The following is a 19,472-nucleotide window of genomic DNA, read 5'->3' as shown; positions in this document are numbered from 1 at the left end:
TTTTTGTTATCTCAACATTCATACAATACGCTATCACATGATTTTTAACTGAACCTTTCTGACAGTAGAACCTAAGTCTGTATGAGATATCAATAGTTTATCTTTACAAAACATTAATGACAACAATTATATAAAACCTTGAAACTTTGCGTGACCTTTCGGACGAAACCTTTTTAACTGCTGCTTTAATCATTTACTTATAGCTTATAATAACTGACTTATCTTAACATAACCGCAAAGGCCTCTGAAAAAAATTTAAACCGCAAATGAGCTGGTAAATATGTGATATTTTGACATTTGGTGAAATCGACGGCGTTAAACTTTTTTTTTTTTTTTACTTCTTTGTTTCTATTTTTCATTGGAGGATCACTATACCTTATATATTTTCATGAAAAGTATATGTCTGATAATCTTAGAAATAAGTTTTGATATGTTGCACTAAATACACGTTTTCTTTTCATTGTATTTCATTTAAATGGAGGTTTTGTAGTAAATTATTCCATAATTTTGAACGAAAAGTACACGACGTAGTTGGACGTCAAACATGAAAGAGAAATGTTTCTAAAAAAATTAGATAAATATTTTCTATGTTTAAAACAAAAAAATATTACACATTGTTTATGAAAAAAAAGTACATCATTTAAACTGTAGAATTTTCAATTTAACTTCATTCTATTAGTTAAATCTTTTATAATTCATATCATTCCGCATGAAAATGTAGTTCTACGAAATATATTTGACCTGTTTATGTGATAATCTCTCCACTTAAAATTAAATTTAAAAAAATGAAAATATAATTCATAGTTGTTTTTCAATAATCCATTGTATTCATTATTTTAATAGTAATGTCACATTTTACTTTCACTGCAATAAGTTTATTTCTGTCATCATTTGATTGATTTACTGTAATAATGCGTAGCCTTTACTTAATTACTCCGTTATATTTTATAATGCCAATCCTAATAATTAAAGGAAAAACATTTGATAATAAAGTATATTTTGGGGTCAGGCGAGTTAAGAGTAGACGCTTCATTATGGTAATCCACAATTTGGAAAATTGATAGAATGGCGATATCTACTACAAATCTTAATGTCTATTGTCGCTATTCATTCATTGATTTCACACATTTTAATCCATTTAATGGATTTCGTAAAACTCAGTCGTTTTAAACATTAATATAAAGACCTGTTGTCCCATTCTTATATAAAGTAAAATTTATTTTAGATTTGACCAACAAATGATTTATTGTGTTTTTTGTGCGATACAAATATTTATCTATTTCCGTATATCTTTACAACGATTGTCAGTTTATCTTATTTTACATTTTACTCCAATTAGGAGTTTAGTGTGCTGTTGAGTAAAATGCATGTCCTTAATAAGCTTAATATTATCTAATTAACGATTAGTAAATGTAATACATCGATGTGATTTTGTGAGTAGGAGAAGTACAGTGTCACGCTCAGATATTTATATGGTGTTTATATATATTGTGTTTCCAGACAATAGCCGATATCGAGCTATTTCATTGGTCAAGACCTTTAAGCGAGCTAGGATAAAGAGTGGACGTTTCTCTTGGAAGTGTCAATTAATACATTTTAGAGCAACGACATTCTATGAAAATATTTTATTTCAATAACTATGTGGACTGTTATACTCCTTACATGTTTAGGATTTCTTCTTGGTATATTTTATTGGTGAGTGGTTTACGTTCATATTGCGTGAGTAGTATTGAGTGTTTAATGTCTTATTTGTATTTTGTAAATAAAGGATGCGCAAAGTAGATAACGACTGGGTTTAAGTGTGGATGTAACTGAATCGTCTGCATTTTCAATGTATGTCTTTTTTTTTCTAAATTAATTTAGATAAAGTTTGTTTTTATGCGAGTTACATAAGATATATTGAAATTGATATCGTGAAATTGAAAATAAATACATCAAATACAAAAACATTTTCATATGATGATGAAATGTGCCTAAGGTATTGAAGATGATATTAATATATTATTTCATATTATACTGCTAGAAAAGGTGCATTTTGACATTAAAACATATAGGTTTTCAATAAGAAATGGTCAAATTAACTATATTAAAGTGAAAATTATTATAAAATTTAAATGTATTAAATGCAAATAGGGACAGTTCGAGAATGAACGTTGAATTAGTTAGGGATGGGACATCCGTATTGCAATAAATGTACATTTAATAAAGAAAACTTCCTAATGTATCTATCTCTTCGAGTTTACACTGCATGTTTCAAAAAGAAATATTAAAATCTCTTTTAAACATTGAATGATAATACTTCTTAATGGGTAAAATATAAACCCTGTGCATTTTGTCGGCATTGTAATGATATTGCATTTTTATTACACCACACCTGTATTAGTTAATTGTCATTTTTACCCTTACCTGCGATAAAGTCTGCAATGTGGTTTGAATATATTATAGCCGACGGATGCACGACAAAATGGATCAATCGAAAAAAGATAAACGATTAATTAGTACAGTTGTTTGTTAACCGTTGTACAGTGTAAGCAAAACACGCGCCTGTGGTAAGACAATAAATAATGAATTAGTTTCAGGAACTGGTAGTAACAATAAACCTGCGGTGTTAAACCACTGTGTTTGATGAGAGATGTATAAAGAAAATGTGAAACAGTCGTCGTTAGGATTTGATGTAAAATGCTAACTACGTGTTCAATCCATACACATCTGCTTCATTATTAAAAAACGAATATGTTTTAAGGAATAAATGGCATTCAGTACAAGGCCAGAACTCCATATTATTCACTGCAATTGTTTTATATCAGTTACATAAGCATTTATCATAGGTATAAACGGGTATGTTTCTCGTGCACGTGTAGAACAAAGACATACGACTACAAGTAGTAAACTATTCCCACTCCATATTTTAGAATCGTGGCAGAAATAGAAATCCTTCTCTAGTTCTGATATACTTCAACAGATACAGGAACATATTTGACATTTTAGTAGATTACAATTAGGACCTCTTATTTATAGTGTTGCAGGTTCGCGGAGAAAGGGATTGGAATGGGGATAGGGGCTCTTATAGATGTATCACATGCTATGGTGTCTAGCAAATATATATTGTAAAAAGGTTGCAGCTTTAGGTGCAACATTCTGTCACAAATTTATTTTTTTAAGATTATACGTTAATTAATTTATAAATCATTCTATTTGACATGTTTTATATTCTTACAGCGGAAAGGGCATGACCAAAACTAACAAACAAAATTAGAAAAGGACAAACTCATGTGAACATGTAACTTCATATGAGCCGTGCCATGGGAAACTCAACATAGTGACATTGCGACCAGCATGGATCCAGATCAGCGTGCGCATCCGCGCAGTCTGGTCAGGATCCATGCTGTTCGCTAACAGTTTCTCTAATCGCAATAGGCTTTGAAAGCGAACAGCATGGATCCTGACAGCGGATGCGCAGGCTGGTCTGTTTCCATGCTGATTGCAAAGCTACTATGTTGGTTTTCTCATAGCACGGCTCAATTATATTTTTGTTAACATATTTCTGTATTAACCTTACGTTTAATATTTTGAAAAGAAAATTGCATATTGCGTTCAAGTGTAAACAATATGAGCGTGATTAGCACTTATTATTATTATACCTTTAGTGGGACGATCTTCGTGCTAATAAATGCATTCCTTTCCAGATGCAGGGCCATTAATCCAAATTTCGTGATATTAGGCACTATTTTTTTTAGTGCTGGCGGTTCAAATTAGATCTTAACTGCATAGAAAAACACGTTTCCTTAATGAAAGCAACTGATTCTATTCTTTTGAACCTGTTAAAACCACATATTTGAAAAATTGCCATTGACTTAGAGCTAAAACCTGACTTCATTTCCTGTTCCATTCGAGCAATAAATGTAAATTGCGTCAACGCACCTAATGACAATATAACTAAACTATTTCCACAGGATGTAAAAGATCACTACGTGAAACAATTGTCGATTTGTTACGGTGTTTGCATACTTGCAAAAATAGTTTTACGCCAATCGGAAATCTGTTTACTTTACTCCTACAAATCCGGTATAAAATTAGCCCACAAAAACCAATATTTGTTATGTTTCTTTGACTCGTTTTTAAACTTTAATGATATTTACCTCGCAGCCGCAAATGGTCAATAAGTAATAGTTTAGATGGAAGACAAGAAAACATTGTGAACCTAACATACTGAAATAGAAAAATATTTGTTGATAAAATTAAAATATTCTATATTAAACAGAATTAATGACCCTTGCGTAAACATTTTCAGCTATAAATATATACAGAGCCTTTGTCAAATAACGATCAGAAGTTATAAATAGGTTCTGATATTCGATAAATAGGCAAAATTCGATTTAATTATTTTGATTTAAAGGGACTGACCTCCATATCGTACAACTACAAAGAAAAACAAATAAGATATCGGGAAATAAATGCTGTATAACTAAAGAAAGTTTTAAAATGTAGTTATAAACAGATCATATGTTACGGAAACACATAAGAACTACTTTTTTTCCATTCAAAATTTAAAGCGTTTGTCAAGAGGTACCGAAAGTTAACTGCCCTAATTTTAAAGCTGAACAAACTTCAGTTTCAAACAAAAAGATTACTTTTAGTCAAAATCCAGTGACAATCCCTTTAAAATACCAAGGTCAATAAAAAGTACTTTTATAACAAGTAATAATTATGCTGATAACTAGGTATGTCGAGGTCGTATGAAGTGTTTTAAATTAACCACTTATATGTGATGACTATCCCATCATTATGTCGATATAATGTAAAACAAATATTTCTTTCATTTGACTTAATTGCTATATTACAGGCAGAGGAGACAGCAGATGGCCGTTTTTAAAAGAATGGGAATCCCTGGACCATCCCCTAACTTCTTATTCGGAAATCTACTAACATTCTGGAAAACAGTGAGTTAACTTTATATCTTTTTATAATAACAATCCCTTATTCTATATGTGGTGTAAAACGTAAAAACAATGAATAATGCTTGCTTCTTGTTGTCAAAACAAAACCAGACCGGTTTCTAATTAAGTATGTACTTTATTGGCTAGAAGAATCTCAACTGAATTCTTTATCACATTTGAAACTGTTCTTGATAATAGTAAAATGCTTTGAGTGAGAAATGCCCAGAATTTATGTTGACTGAAAATGACTTTGTGCTATTATGTATTTCTTAATGAATTGTTTGATTGATAGTGTGAGTAAGATATAATTTGTAATTGGATTTTAAATCGGCGGAAACCGTGGATTAAAAGCAGTCCTTGAACTTGACAAAAAAAAATTAACATTTGAGTCTGACTAATGCATCATTGCTTGTTAGGTCTAAGTATATCTCCAGCTGCTCCTTGTAAATATTTGCGTATGCACGTGCAAATGAAGGTGTAAAATGATTTTTACGATGCCAGTGGAGATTGTTTGAAGTCTTAAGGTGATTTTGCATAGGTTTGCTTACACAATTGTTTGTGTGTGTTTTATGTAAGTAAAGTTACGGGAACAAAAAAGCTAAGTTGACAATATCATTTTACTTTGTGTGCAGTAACATCAAAAAGTGATCTGTAAATAATCGGTTCACTGGCAAACCTCATAATTGTAGAAAAAGCAAATTGTATGAAATCAGCATAAATGTGGTTAAAAGACGACAGTGTACTGATTATTTCTGTGATACTTTTTAACAGTGTCTTTATTGTACCTGTAAATTTGGTCTTATTAATTGAAATTTGGTAAAAAGGTAGGAAATGAAATCACCAGCTTTATTAAGGTTGTTAGATAACGTTTGAATAAACGCATAGGAAATGAAATCATCACCCTTATAAAGGTTGTAACATAACGGTCAGACAGTTTATGAGAGGAAAAGAATACATACAACTATCCCAGAAAAGACCAAAAAATACGCAAACAAAAATGTTCCATCGACAAAAAATATGGCTTTGGCCAACTATTAAAAAAAAAGTTTACCAACATTCAATTAACATTTGTATTTTGTTCAATGCATGTAGACAAGAAGGGGTTATCCTAACCACTTTTTTCAGCAAAACAAGAATACCTAAACAGGAACTGAATCTTATAATGTCGCATGTTCTTAACTTATTAGACTTCTTTTTAAATACAGACAGAAAGAAAAACAGAGTAGCACAATTTCAGATATTAATGCAAATATAAGTTATTTCAGTCTGTTTTTTAACTTTTTATGTAATGTTATTAATATAGTTATGTAATGATACGACTTTTGTCGTAGTATTAAACATACGACTTTCGTCGTAGTATTAAACGACTGTAAATTAGTGGCGGTATTGCATCGTACTATACAAAATCATGTATAAAGTCCATAAGATCAAATAAAGAACAGACTCAATTCAGGAGAGGTAATGTACAACATCCCTAACCCCTCTTGACATCGGTTTAGCGGAACTTCAAAAACATTGAATGGACTTCAAGATCTAAAAGATTTAGAAATAATAACAACCCTCATATCAAAACACGAGGGTTCAACGCAATAAGGGCGTATCTACATATGATTATTGTTTGATTATTATTTGGTAATGGATTATTATTTGGTTATGGTTACAGACTACCTTAATCAATGTTTTATATAGGTGCATGTTGACACAAGAAGGATATTTATCACCAAAAATTGTGTGAATCACTGACTTTTAAAATGATAAATACATTGTGGTTTTTCATTGATTTTAGGTTGGCCTGAATAAATTCAAGATGTCGCTTCCGCAATTAGTGACGTAACCTCTCTAAAAATAAATATCACGTTTAGTTGTTGTTCAGTATGAATCAGTTTATAAAAATGTAAGAAAAATGTGGATGTAATAATTTGAAAAAAAGCCAGAGGGTGGAAAATTCCCCATAGATTATTTTATTAACGCGTACAATAAAATTAAGATAACATAATCAAGCAGACAATTTCTATGTTATTTTAAATCTCTGTGATAAGTTACCTTTTTAATTTTATCAGCTTAACAGATTCATTTGACTTTGACATTAAAGAAAACTATCATTTCTTTTTAATTCATGAAAATCCGCAATACATCAAAGGTATTTGAGCCGCACCGCGAGAAAACCAACATAGTGCATTTGCGACCAGCATGGATCCAGACCAGCCTGCGCATCCGCGCAGTCTGGTCAGGATCCATGCTGTTAGCTTTCAAAGCCTATTGCAATTAGAGAACCCGTTAGCGAACAGCATGGATCCTGACCAGACTGCGCGGATGGTCTGGATCCATGCTGGTCGCAAATGCACTATGTTGGTTTTCTCATGGTGCGGCTCATTTATCTTGAAAAAATTAAAACTAAAAACGCAAGAGTATTATCATAACAATTACAAACGAATATTGCTGTTAATGAATGCTATTTCAGAACCAACGTGTGGATTCGCAAACTAAATACAACTTTTTTTTTTGAATTTCAGCCTATGTTTAAGCAGTACGGAAAATGGTCTGAAGTGTTTGGCAAAACATACGGGTATTTTGAAGGACCAAGTCCTGTGATCGTAACATCAGATACAGATATTCTAAGCGAGGTGTTTGTGAAACAATTCAAATCATTCCATGCAAGAAAGGTCAGTGAAAAGAACAGTCTTCTTTTTATTTATTTCTTTTTTCATCTTTTGAATCTGTATAACTACCGGCCAAAATCTGTTGTGGCCTCACCGCATTAAACTTCAGTACTTGTTATATCTAAAAGATACCCGCTATTACCTCAAAATACAAGATGAAAATAGGTCACAAGGTCATTATTCTATTTAGCAAAAAAAGCTAAACATTTACCATTATTATATTTATAGTTACTATTATTATCGCTTTTCTGGTATAACAATCAGTTTTGCTAAATGGTTCTCTAGTAAGTTACTATTTTGATATCCGATGATTTTCTTTCTTTTTTTTATAGTATCATATCTTGTTAACATTATTATCGCTTTACTGGTATAGCATTACCTGCTTTGATAATGCACGTAGTCCCCTTTTATGTTTCTATGGCGTATAAATCAAGTAAATTATCAGAATTTACATGTTTATTGTTATAAACTACTGAAAACATATTGATAAGCACAAATATAGTTAACACTTCTGTTAACTCGAACAAAATAACTTGTACGAAGTTTTTAGACAGATAAAGGCGGTTTAATGAAAACATATACATAAAATTTTCCGTAAATTTGTTTTGATCGTATTAACTTGTTCTATAACCAAAGAGATTGATGATTCAGCAGGAAAAGTTAACATGTGGTAAAAATTATATTACATTGAATGTATTAAACTTGTTGATATAAATTGACAAAACATTCTGCAGAGCCTCGTATTCAACTCGTTTAAGGACGTATGCTAGAATTTGGTGCGAAAATTTTCCCAATAACAGAATTTCTTCAAACTTTGGATATCGAAGGACAATCATCTAAGAAACAAAAAAATGCAATAAAAATCATAGGTCACCGGTATCGAAAAAGAGTTATCTGCCCTTGAAAACGGCATTTCCCCCAAAAATGACGTTTTCAAGGGCAGATAACTCTTTTTCGATACCGGTGACCTATGATTTTTATTGCATATTTTTGTTTCTTAGATGATTGTCCTTCAATATCCAAAGTTTGAAGAAATTCTGTTATTGGGAAAATTTTCGCCCATCTCATATACAGGGAATTCTAGCGTACGCCTTTAATAAATCTAAGATTTAATGTTCTGTAATTATTTCAATACATCATTTAAGAATATACTTTACTTAGCCATTTTTCTCAATTATTTGACCTGTTCTTTCAGATTTTTCCTGTCCAAGTAGACCCAGATAAGGATGAAGAAGTTCATATGTTCTTTGCACGTGGAGAACGCTGGCGCCGGCTTAGAAGTATTGCAAATCCTGCATTTAATACCGGCAAGATGAGACTTGTAGGTTAAAATTTCGAAAACGTTTTCTCATTTCATAGTTATAAATACAGCACGTGACAAAGCTGAATGAAAACTGTTGTACAATCTACTTTTATCTTTAAAACTTTGTTGCCATAATTTACCAAAGGAAAGGACAATTTGTGTGTTTCATAATCACATTTTAACAATTAAAGAATATTTTATGTAGCCTATCCATACTTATAAATGACATAACAGTTGCGTCTGTTCTTTTTTTAGATGTCACCAATGATCAACAAGCAGATTGACAAATTTCTGAATGTTATGGACGACAAATGTTTGAAGGAAGAGGAATTTAATATATATGAGTACGTGATTTAAACAAATATTCAAACAATTAAAAAGTATTTTCTCCATGTTGTCGTTTTGCGTTTTGACATCACAAGCCCTCGATCAAGATAGATTCTACCTGGTTTTAATGGTCCGACGAATGGGTGTAGCTTTTGGATGACTTGTGATCATTATGAACAGTATCCGTAATATTTCTTAAAAATACCTTGAAAAACGTATATTTATACATGTAGATATATTTGAACATAGATGAGGTATGTAAAGATAATAAAATAATGTTTTCAGTTTACTGCAACGTTTAACATTCGACACAATTGCAAAGTGCGGATTTGGACTCGAGGCTGACTCTGTTCGTACACATGACGATGAATACTTACAAAACTGCAGAGGTGTAATAAACGATACCACTAAAAGACCAATTCTGTTCATGTTTGGATGTAAGTATATTTGTACAAGTATTTCATTTTATGCCCACAAATCTCAAACTATACTCTTAACTTTAAAATATATCTTCACGTTAGATTTAAACAAACGTGCGTTCAAAGATCACTCCAAAATTTCTTAATGTATTTGAATGTATGTACATTACAAATATCTGAATTCCTTTGTCTGCAATCAAAACTACTTGGACTACAAGAATATAACCAGTTCTGAAATCACATCTACTGACATAACCTAGGAGAATAAAAGGGTGATGTGGCCAGTCAGTGTTACATACTGACAACATTTGTCATAGTTAAGTTTTGTGACAACATTTCGTATGATGATGGTGCAATGCATATGATTTTTTTTTCAAAGTTACAAGGTAATGTCTTCTCAAACTTCACAAAAATATATTCACATAAATGTTGATGTAGCATCCGAATAGATCAAAAGAAATTCTAATGATACAGACTTTTTTCTTTGCAGTTATTTTTCCAACATTGCACCGATTGTGGATTCTAATTTATTACTGGATTGGAAAATTGAAATTCAACCCCGTTATATGGCTAGAAAACAAACTTCAAACTGTCGTGCAGAATAGGAAATTGTCTGATAAGGTAACACTATGATAAACAATATGAAAACAACATGACATATACTTATGGGAACATGGCATATACTTATGGGAACATGACATATACTTATGGGAACATGACGTATATTGTTAATGATTTCCTCATCCTTTTGGATTACACTGTACAGTAATAAAGATAAGGTGTTGCACTATACCTCTCATGCACAGATTATTTCAAACATTTACTTTGGTTGCCTTACATTGCGTTATATTGTTTTCAAAGGATCATCTTACAGATGTATCTATTCTAAAATTTAACATTGTTTAATATTTTAAAAATAAGCATTGTTTTATATGATTTTAGAAATTATATATAAATATAGCAAAGTTTTATTAGGAGTAATTCAGTTCTGTCATTTTGTACATATTTTATCATATACAGTATAAATAGTTTCCCCTCTCCTCATTTGAAAAGAAGATGAACGTGTCAGGAGTATATAACAATTAGTTAGGGAGAGTGCCTGCTGCCATGCTGCTACACGCATTATTGTGCAGGAACAATGGGCGGGTATCGTGTAACTGCGCAGGAACAATGGGGGTGGTATCATATAACGGCCTGCGAGGTCGGAAAAACCCATGACGTCACAATCGGGCAACAAGATGGCGGACAGGTCAATGACCTAGAACAATGGGGAGCCGCACCCAACTTTTCAAATAACAAAAGAGAGTAGGTGAGTCAATCAGAAATTCCCATAACTTCATACACCGCACCCAACATTCCAAATAACAATAGAGAGTAGGTAAGTCATTCGAAATTTCCCACGACTATACCGACCGCACCCTTAATGTTCCGTTACCGCCCTGCTTCTCTATTTTAGCATTAGACTGAATAACCTTAAACCGCTCTCAGTTCCACTTTATATTTCGATTGATTAGTTGATTGAATAAATTTGTTTACATTTAATATAGTTTTAATAGAAAGTGAAACTGGGAGCGGTTTAAGGTTATTCAGTTAAGAAATCTATTATGTAAGAACAATAGAACATTGATTAAGAAATGAATATGAATGATATAACTATGGTGATAACACCGTTATAAAAAAAATCCTCTATTGTCTAATGCTAAAATAGAGAAGCAGGGCGGTAACGGAACATTAAGGGTGCAGTCGGTATAGTCATGGGAAATTTCGAATGACTTACCTACTCTCTATTGTTATTTGGAATGTTGGGTGCGGTGTATGAAGTCATGGGAATTTCTGATTGACTCACCTGCTCTCTTTTGTTATTTGGAATGTTGGGTGCGGCTCCCCATTGTTCTAGGTCATTGACCTGTCCGCCATCTTGTTGCCCGATTGTGACGTCATGGGTTTTTTCCGACCTCGCAGGCCGTTATATGGTACCACCCCCATTGTTCCTGCGCAGTTACACGATACCCGCCCATTGTTCCTGCGCAATCATGCGTGTAGCAGCAGGGCAGCAGGCACTCTCCCCAACTCATTGTTATACACTACTCGTGTCTGCGGAAGATATTAACTGAATGAGTCTGTTTCTTGTGGGTGTAAGTGTTAAACCACAGTCACATGTGTATGTTTATGTACAGGAAAAGATTTCTGTGGGAAAAATGTTTCTTTTAAAATCATTCAAAACAATCAGCTGACAGAAGCAAGTCCTTCTAAATATTACTAGTAGCTATATCTACACGGCGAATACTGCCTCTGACTCTGCAGGCAGTCACATAACACGTCTCGGAAAGAAATTACCTCTATTCAAGAATAGAAAATAAAAGAAAGCAGTTGACATTTAGATCAAAGATGCGTAGGAGTTCGTCCGTTGTATTTATTAATTATTAAATAAACATATCTGTTGGACACCATATATTAAGCCTGCACCCTCTCGCCCATTAAATGCCAAGATTTGTGAGAGAGAGTTATTGTATTTATTGTACTATGTAAAAATCAATTCAAGCATTATTTCTGCTTACGACAACTTTTTACGTTTCTGTCAATAAATCATAAATTGATGCTTGTAAAGGATTAATTAAAGGCATGACATTTGGAAAAGTAGCGTCCTGGGGAGTGGATGGGGAACATATGCACATTTTTGCAAGACTTCATCAGCCTTCTCTGAATGTTCTATCCGGTGCCTGCTCGGATGGGAATGGCTACTGGGTTTTCCTCACACAGTTATGTCGATATTAAGAAAACTGCCATATCGCCTAAACTATGTCGATATAACTTAGACATATGTCATATCGAATGAACTGAGTCGATATAACTTAGACATTTTTGTCATTTTGCCTCAACTGAATCGATATAACTTGGACAGTTATCATATCGCTTGAACTGGATCGATATAACTTGGACAGTTATCACATCGCCTGAACTGAGTCGATATAACTTGGACAGTTATCATATCGCCTGAACTGAGTTGATATATCTGACACAGTTACAATATCTTCTTAATAAGCAAATTATTTTACTTTTTATACGCTATTTTAAAAAATATTTTATAAAAATTAACTACATATTACGTTTGTTCTTATTTTCAGAGAGATACGTATGACCTTTTGGAACTTTTTTTAAATTCTGAATACGATCCGGAGAGAACAGAGATGGATCAACTTTCAGACTGTGAAAACAATGTCAAATGTATTGCAAAACACAGATTCTTATCCACACAGGTATTAAACTTATCAATCATTTTGATGTTCCCCTTTCTAAGTCCCCGTTTTATGCTCTCCCACCGTTTTCTATTCTTATCCCCATTTTTACCCATTCCCCCTTTTTATGTCTTTCATGTAACTGAGCTGTATTTCGTGATGGATATCTGAAGCGACCTGCTGTTGTATCTTTCTACTTCAGATTCTATTTGTGGTTCGCTCCTTTGCAACATGCTGCTCTGACAGTGTTTTCTGTGCTAAATACTTCTATGGCGTTTGCTTTTACCTTTTAATCTTTGACATTTTACGAACCTTGCTATATCTTGTATGGCCTGTATCCAATTAGTCCTTGAATTTTGTTGTTTGTTTTTTTTTCCTGGTCAATTTGCACCTCTAAACGTTCTACACGGTTTCCTAGTCGATTTAGTACCGATAACTCCTATATTCGCATTTAAATGTTCTCCTGCGCGGCACACAAGCAACTAAATGAGTTAAATATTGTTTTACAACTGAGGCCCCGCTAAGTAAGCATATATATGCTAATCATATTGTTTTGTTATTATTCTTAATCTTGAAAAATTACTTCTCTTAAATAAACATTTTGCTGTTTCCTTTGTAGGAACTAGGTTCACAGTGTTTGCTGTTTCTACTGTCTGGCTACGAGACAACCAGCACTACCTTAGCATATGTAATGTACGAAATGGCGATGAATCCGGACGTTCAACGTATTTTACAAGAAGAAATTGACAAATATTATCCTGATGATGATGATAAAGTAGAATATGATAATGTTATGAAAATGGAATACCTGGACATGGTGTTGAACGAAACCTTACGGAAATATCCACTAGCTAGCACGTAAGAGAACTTTTGTTTTAATAAAAGGTGACTTGTGCTTAATTAGGCTTTCAATGGTTTCAAAAACCATTGGTGGTGTCATTTTGAAACGTATGACAACATTTCACAATGTCATTTTCACCTTTTTTGTCATCGTTGTTTTAGGTTTAGCGTTGCTTTAACAGCATTTCAGTTTTGTAATGGTATGCAATTAACCTAACCAGTGTTTCTTGATTCTATATGAGTACTGACCTGTTTTCTGCAAGTAACTAAAAAATTTTCTACATCTTAGGCGGAGGACGAAATCACTTCAGACAAAACGTCTTTAATAATGTCTCGACGTACTTGCCTCGGGATCGAATTCACGACCCCGCGGTGCGATCCGTAGATCTGCACTCTCCCTACTGAGCTTAGCGGGCGGGCATTTTTTGTAAAGATAAACCCTTTGATTTGCTAAATTATAACTCTAAACACGGTCATTTATTTTGAAATCGTCTCGTATTGACAGTTTTTAATCGTAAAATGACGATATTTATATTTTTTCTTTTTATTTAGTGTAATAGCAAGACAGTGTATGAGAACGTCGAAGGTTGGTGATTTTCAAATAGAACCTGGTATGATCGTACAGGCAAATGTTTGGGACCTACACTATGATAAAAATGTTTGGGGAGAAGATCCGACAACGTTTGATCCACAAAGGTATGCTTGAATTTTATACTTTCATATCATGTTTCAAGTACTCGTGTATGTTTCTGATAAATATAAGGTCCTTACTATTTTCTCCTTTCAGTAGAGACCCTCTTTCATTATAGACGTGACAGAAAATAATGTTTGAATAGCTGTACAATGTCAGATTTAGTTTTTTAAAAAAAAACGCTAAATTTTATTCCTGATCTTGGAGACAAATGTGACAACAAAGGTCTGTGAAAAACATAGAATTCAAGAGCTACAAGGAAATTAGTAGACTTTATGCTCATAGCCTTATAAATGTACATAGAGTGTGAAAAGTGCAATTGATGATAAAAAAATCTGTAAGAAAACCATTAAGAGGCATAGAACTCAAGCAAGTTAAAAATAGCAGACCCGGTTTTACTGTGTCTGTTTTGAGAGGTAATGAAACATCTCTCACGTCCCAAGCACCGGTGCTAGCAGAACTCATTGAAACAGAAAGATTGAATAGACTCGAGGATTCCAAAGGACAAGGAAATAAAACATTCGATGACTTAATAAACCAGATAGAGCACGTGTAGGTCCGAGGCAGCTCTCCTCTATTTCAAGTTCTAGATTCTACCATGATGTTACGAAATTCGATTCTTTACAATGACACATGAATGTCAAGCTAGATATTACGGAATGAAATAGCGAATTTAAATTTTTCTAATATACATCATTAAAATTTGATTCCTTTTCAATCTTCTGTCTAACAACAAACAGAGTATTATTTGACCCTGTGTTTAAGTACGGTAATATTTGATTATTATTTGTACAATCAAAAAGCATTGATAATCGTTTTTCTATTGTCATAATGTTATTAAAGTCCTATTAATGTTTATTTTTGAACCTTTATAAATTGTCATTTATTCCCATTATGCTTTCGTGACAAAGAATGTTTAGCACCATAGAAAAATTGTATGTTGACCTTTGGAATATCCATGTCACACTATAACTTACATTCTTTATATTGAAAAATATGGTGGCATATTTTTGCCGTAAGATTGCGAACAGGTTCGTGTTAGCTACGGACATATCGTGAACATTATCTGGTTATCTAGTTAATATTTGTGATTTTCCCAGTAAGATATATATCTAAAGACAAATAGGATCGTAAGATTGCCCAAAAGTGATTGTTAATTTGAAGTCCAAGGACAGATTCACATTAGCTAGATAAAGATCGAGAAAATTATTATCTTTTATCTCGTTGTATAGTTAATGTTTGCGTTTTATGCAGTAAGGTTAATATCCAATCACAAATTGTAGTCCTAAGTGTGCCCCAGACTGACACCAGTTAAGTTCTCGGTCCCATAAAACATTAAATGGATATCTAGTTAAGATTTTGACTTTCACATAATGAAGTAGTATATGCGAACCCGTACAACAAATTCTTGAACAACAGGAATATCTGGCTGACAAATTCCCTTTTTAGATATTTAACAACACGCATTTTAAGTAGTTAAGATTTCTAAATAGTTACATTCGTGATATTAGTCAATAGACAATTATAATACCTTGAATATATTTGCTTTTTAGATAACTAGCAATACGAATCTTATCTATTTCATACGATTAAGTGATTAACGCGCATAGATAAGTGTTACCTTTTTTGGGACGATCAATGTACTCTGGATATATTCAAAAACTCTTAGTTGTATTTCTAGTTATACTAGTAAGTTAACAATTTTCTTAGTATGGGTTAACATGATACATTCCGTGTAGCCAGTTATCTAAAAAGCGAATATGTGCAAAGTATTCCGATTGTCCAATAATTGGTAGATTATTATCTAACGCGAATCTTACCTAGATATCTAAACACGTTTGAAAGAAAAATAACTGGCGACAGTTCTGGGCATACCCAGGGCTATTACATGTGTTAAGATATTTTTCTTATTTCGAAAACGCAAATATTAACTGGACAACCAGATCGCAACTAGATAATTTTCTCTATATATATCTAGCTAACGCGAATCTGTTCATGAACCCCAACAGGATATTTTATGGCAGAAATATGCTACCGTAGAAATATTTGCTGAAAAGACAATGTTTTGATCTATAATATGCTAAATTGTTGACTATTTTCAAAGGCATTATCCATTCTTCTGAGACACCCCACAAAGAAACGATCAAATCAGTATCAGTGTGTTTAAATAAATGTAATGACCTTACAGTTCAGATTAAAGAAATCATATTTTGCTAAAAAAATAAAGAAACGCATTACCTGTATACGTTAACCATAATAACAATTAGGTGGTTTATAATAACATTTCACTTCCTTTTAAACATCTTCTACACTGGGGGGTATTTGCATATCTTTAAAAATCACAATACAACATGATAATCAGTATTTTATACAGGTAAATATTATATCTATGTTTTGTATTTAGGACACTGCCTTGTTAATGCAAATATTTACTTCAACCTTTATTTAAGAGGTGTCGAAGAAATTGCTACAAAAACATGATTTAGCAATGTATCAAGTAAATATAATATCAGAATATCGAACTTCAATATTGACATTCCTATAAAATCATAACCCCACTAACCTACTGTTGTAATGCCCTAATTTCAGACCATGACAAACAGTTCAGCCAGCGAAAATATTAATTTTCTATATCAATGTAGTTTGCAAAATACGAGGAGGGGTGTTCATTGAAAATTTACTGGCTGAATCATGATCATGACCTGCACTGTTCGCCATTCAGTCAGTATCTTTTTTGTATGCACCCCTTTTAACAGTTAATGGTACTGTCCAAATTGAAAAATGGACAAGTTCATTATAGAAATTTAGCATGGTAAGTGCTACCACTTTGCTTGATTACACTTTATGCTTCCAATGGATCTTATTGTTGGTGTTATTTCCTTAAATGAGACCGAATGTGGCAAATAAAGCAACTTGTTAGATGAGTGTTAGTGGTCTAGGTAAAAGTATAAAACAGGCTCAAAAGATGTTTATGACATTTGAGCCGTGCCATGAGAAAACCAACATAGTGGGTTTGCGACCAGCATGGACCCAGACCAGCCTGCGCATCCGCGCAGTCTGGTCAGGATCCATGCTGTTCGCTAACAGTTTCTACAATTCCAATAGGCTTTAAAAGCGAACAGCATGGAGCCTGACCAGACTGCGCGGATGCGCAGGCTGGTCTGGATCCATGCTGGTCGCAAACCCACTATGTTGGTTTTCTCATGGCACGGCTCATTTATTTTCAAATATTTTGACTGAACTTGCAGATGACGAGTTTATATTTTTCAATTACAGATTCAGTACGGAGAATAAAGCAAAACTACACCCTTGTGCGTGGATGCCGTTTGGGCATGGGCCAAGAAGATGTGTTGGTTTGCGGCTTGCCCAGCTTGAGGGTAAAATGACAATAGTTCGGACACTTAAGAAATTCATGGTGCTTCCCGGTAAAGAGCTTGACAGTGAACTGAAAATAATTGAAGGTGCGACGATATTTCCACAGAATGGTGTTCAAGTCCGTCTTGTCCATAGAAAATGTTCGCTAAGTGATGAATAAGTCACGGAGCACGGCCTTGTCAATACATAATACTGATAAGTTATGTATTAAAGCTGCTTTTATGGTACCTGTAAAGACAATTGTAGACAAAACTTTACCTTTTGATGTTTTTGTGTCTATTACTGTACAAATATAATCTGTCACTATCTGAAATAGGTTACATGCCTTTTAGTGTCTTGTATTGTGTAGATGATGGTTAACTAATCATTCTCTTTATTATGCTTCTAAATCATAAAGGTAAAAACGTAGCATACAAAGGAACATTCGAAAGCACGGCATTTTATATACCTTGTTGCAAAAGAAAGAGTGCACAATTGTTTGTCCCCATCGTCTTCGATTTCGAAAATGTAATTATTTCTGTTGAATATACATTTGCTGCCCAAAGGCAACATGGATCGAATATCAAAATGTGCATATCAATTGTTATATCATAGTTAGTAACTGAATTCACGTAAAGTTCAATTAAGGTATCCGATCCACAAATAGGTAAATTTCGATGCCTGGTGACCCCATGATTTTTTGGTATCATTTGAAAGAGTTGTGTCTGCTGAACAAGAATTAATAAATAAGATGACCATAAATAATATGCAAGAATAATTACAGTCCTGTTTTATGACCGCAAAATGATAAATCTTACACTGTAACAACTGGATTTCTGTTGAAGTATCATTGAAGACTATAAAGTAAAAAAAATAAAAATTCTATAACATATTTTTATCATGTAATTTATATTTTCTTTTTCAGTAGATGATATACTTTCAAATGATACCAAAATTATATGAGGTTACCAGGCATCAATATTTGATATATTTATATAGCGCTGTTATATAGAACTTGCTTATTTGTGGATCGGATACCTTAAATGCTTCAAAATGTGAACTTACATGTGATATCATTTAAGAACTGGAGAATCTGGGAAAACTACAGGAAACCTGTCTTTTCCGATAAAGGTTAAGGTCAAGTTCACCTTATTAGTTCTTTGATCTGTAAAAGTATATCTTAATCTACATTTTCTTACCAAAATTACTGCTTTTCTTTACTATTAACAGAGACTTATTTGATTCAGAAAATGCCTTTATTTTATCTTTGTCTATTAATGCGTGTCGAGTAATACTTTTTTGGGCTGGCCCTTTTTAGTATGAAACAGGTTGTTTTACTAGGCTATACATTGTGAATATATAATTTCTGTTTCAAGTGATATTTGCGTACTTGTAAATAAGGCATGCTTTTACCTATAAATTTACGAAATGCCATTGTAGAAGGTCGGGGAAATGTTTTGTTTACATTGTATACTATGTATATACATGTATGGGAATTATGTGCAATATAAATATATATACACACTCGTGTCAAAGTACTTTACTGGAATATTATGTTTTGTGCTAATAATGTGGCAGACAACTGCTTTGGATGCGTGATCTGCTTTTCGTATGTTCAAAGGAAACTATGAAAATATGCTTGATTCTGTTTCTGACGAGTAAATGTCCTGTTACCAAAATTTTATTATTTGTGCTTTTAATTATT

General features: G+C 33.0%; 1 protein-coding gene across 2 annotated transcripts; it reads left to right on the top strand.

Moving 5' to 3' along the window:
- The first annotated feature begins 1,317 nt into the window (after nt 1–1,317).
- LOC123546803 (putative cytochrome P450 CYP13A10) lies at nt 1,318–18,408 on the top strand. Of its 2 annotated transcripts, none has more exons than XM_053551113.1 (11): nt 1,318–1,695; nt 4,844–4,940; nt 7,451–7,600; nt 8,793–8,918; nt 9,156–9,244; nt 9,513–9,664; nt 10,137–10,267; nt 12,772–12,903; nt 13,502–13,740; nt 14,275–14,418; nt 17,690–18,408. In XM_053551113.1, exons 1-11 carry the CDS (start codon nt 1,640–1,642, stop codon nt 17,946–17,948), a joined length of 1,575 nt encoding a protein of 524 aa, XP_053407088.1. In that variant the 5' UTR covers nt 1,318–1,639; the 3' UTR covers nt 17,949–18,408. The 2 variants fall into 2 exon arrangements, with proteins under 2 accessions (XP_053407088.1, XP_053407089.1); XM_053551114.1 differs by lacking the exon at nt 1,318–1,695 and adding an exon at nt 1,743–1,833.
- The last annotated feature ends 1,064 nt before the right edge of the window (nt 18,409–19,472 follow it).

This window comes from Mercenaria mercenaria, chromosome 9 (genome assembly GCF_021730395.1).
Source record: "Mercenaria mercenaria strain notata chromosome 9, MADL_Memer_1, whole genome shotgun sequence".
Classification (NCBI taxonomy): Eukaryota; Metazoa; Mollusca; class Bivalvia; order Venerida; family Veneridae; genus Mercenaria; species Mercenaria mercenaria.
Note: the sequence above shows the minus strand (reverse complement) of the source record. Positions and strands in the feature narration are given on the sequence as shown.

What these genes read in the sequence shown, in the direction of transcription:
- LOC123546803 (XM_053551113.1), top strand. Translation starts at nt 1,640, where the DNA reads ATGTGGACTGTTATACTCCTTACATGTTTAGGATTTCTTCTTGGTATA. An exon ending in ATAGGAAATTGTCTGATAAG is followed by an intron (nt 10,268 to 12,771) that starts GTAACACTATGA and finishes TCTTATTTTCAG; the next exon opens with AGAGATACGTATGACCTTTT. An exon ending in ACAACGTTTGATCCACAAAG is followed by an intron (nt 14,419 to 17,689) that starts GTATGCTTGAAT and finishes TTTCAATTACAG; the next exon opens with ATTCAGTACGGAGAATAAAG.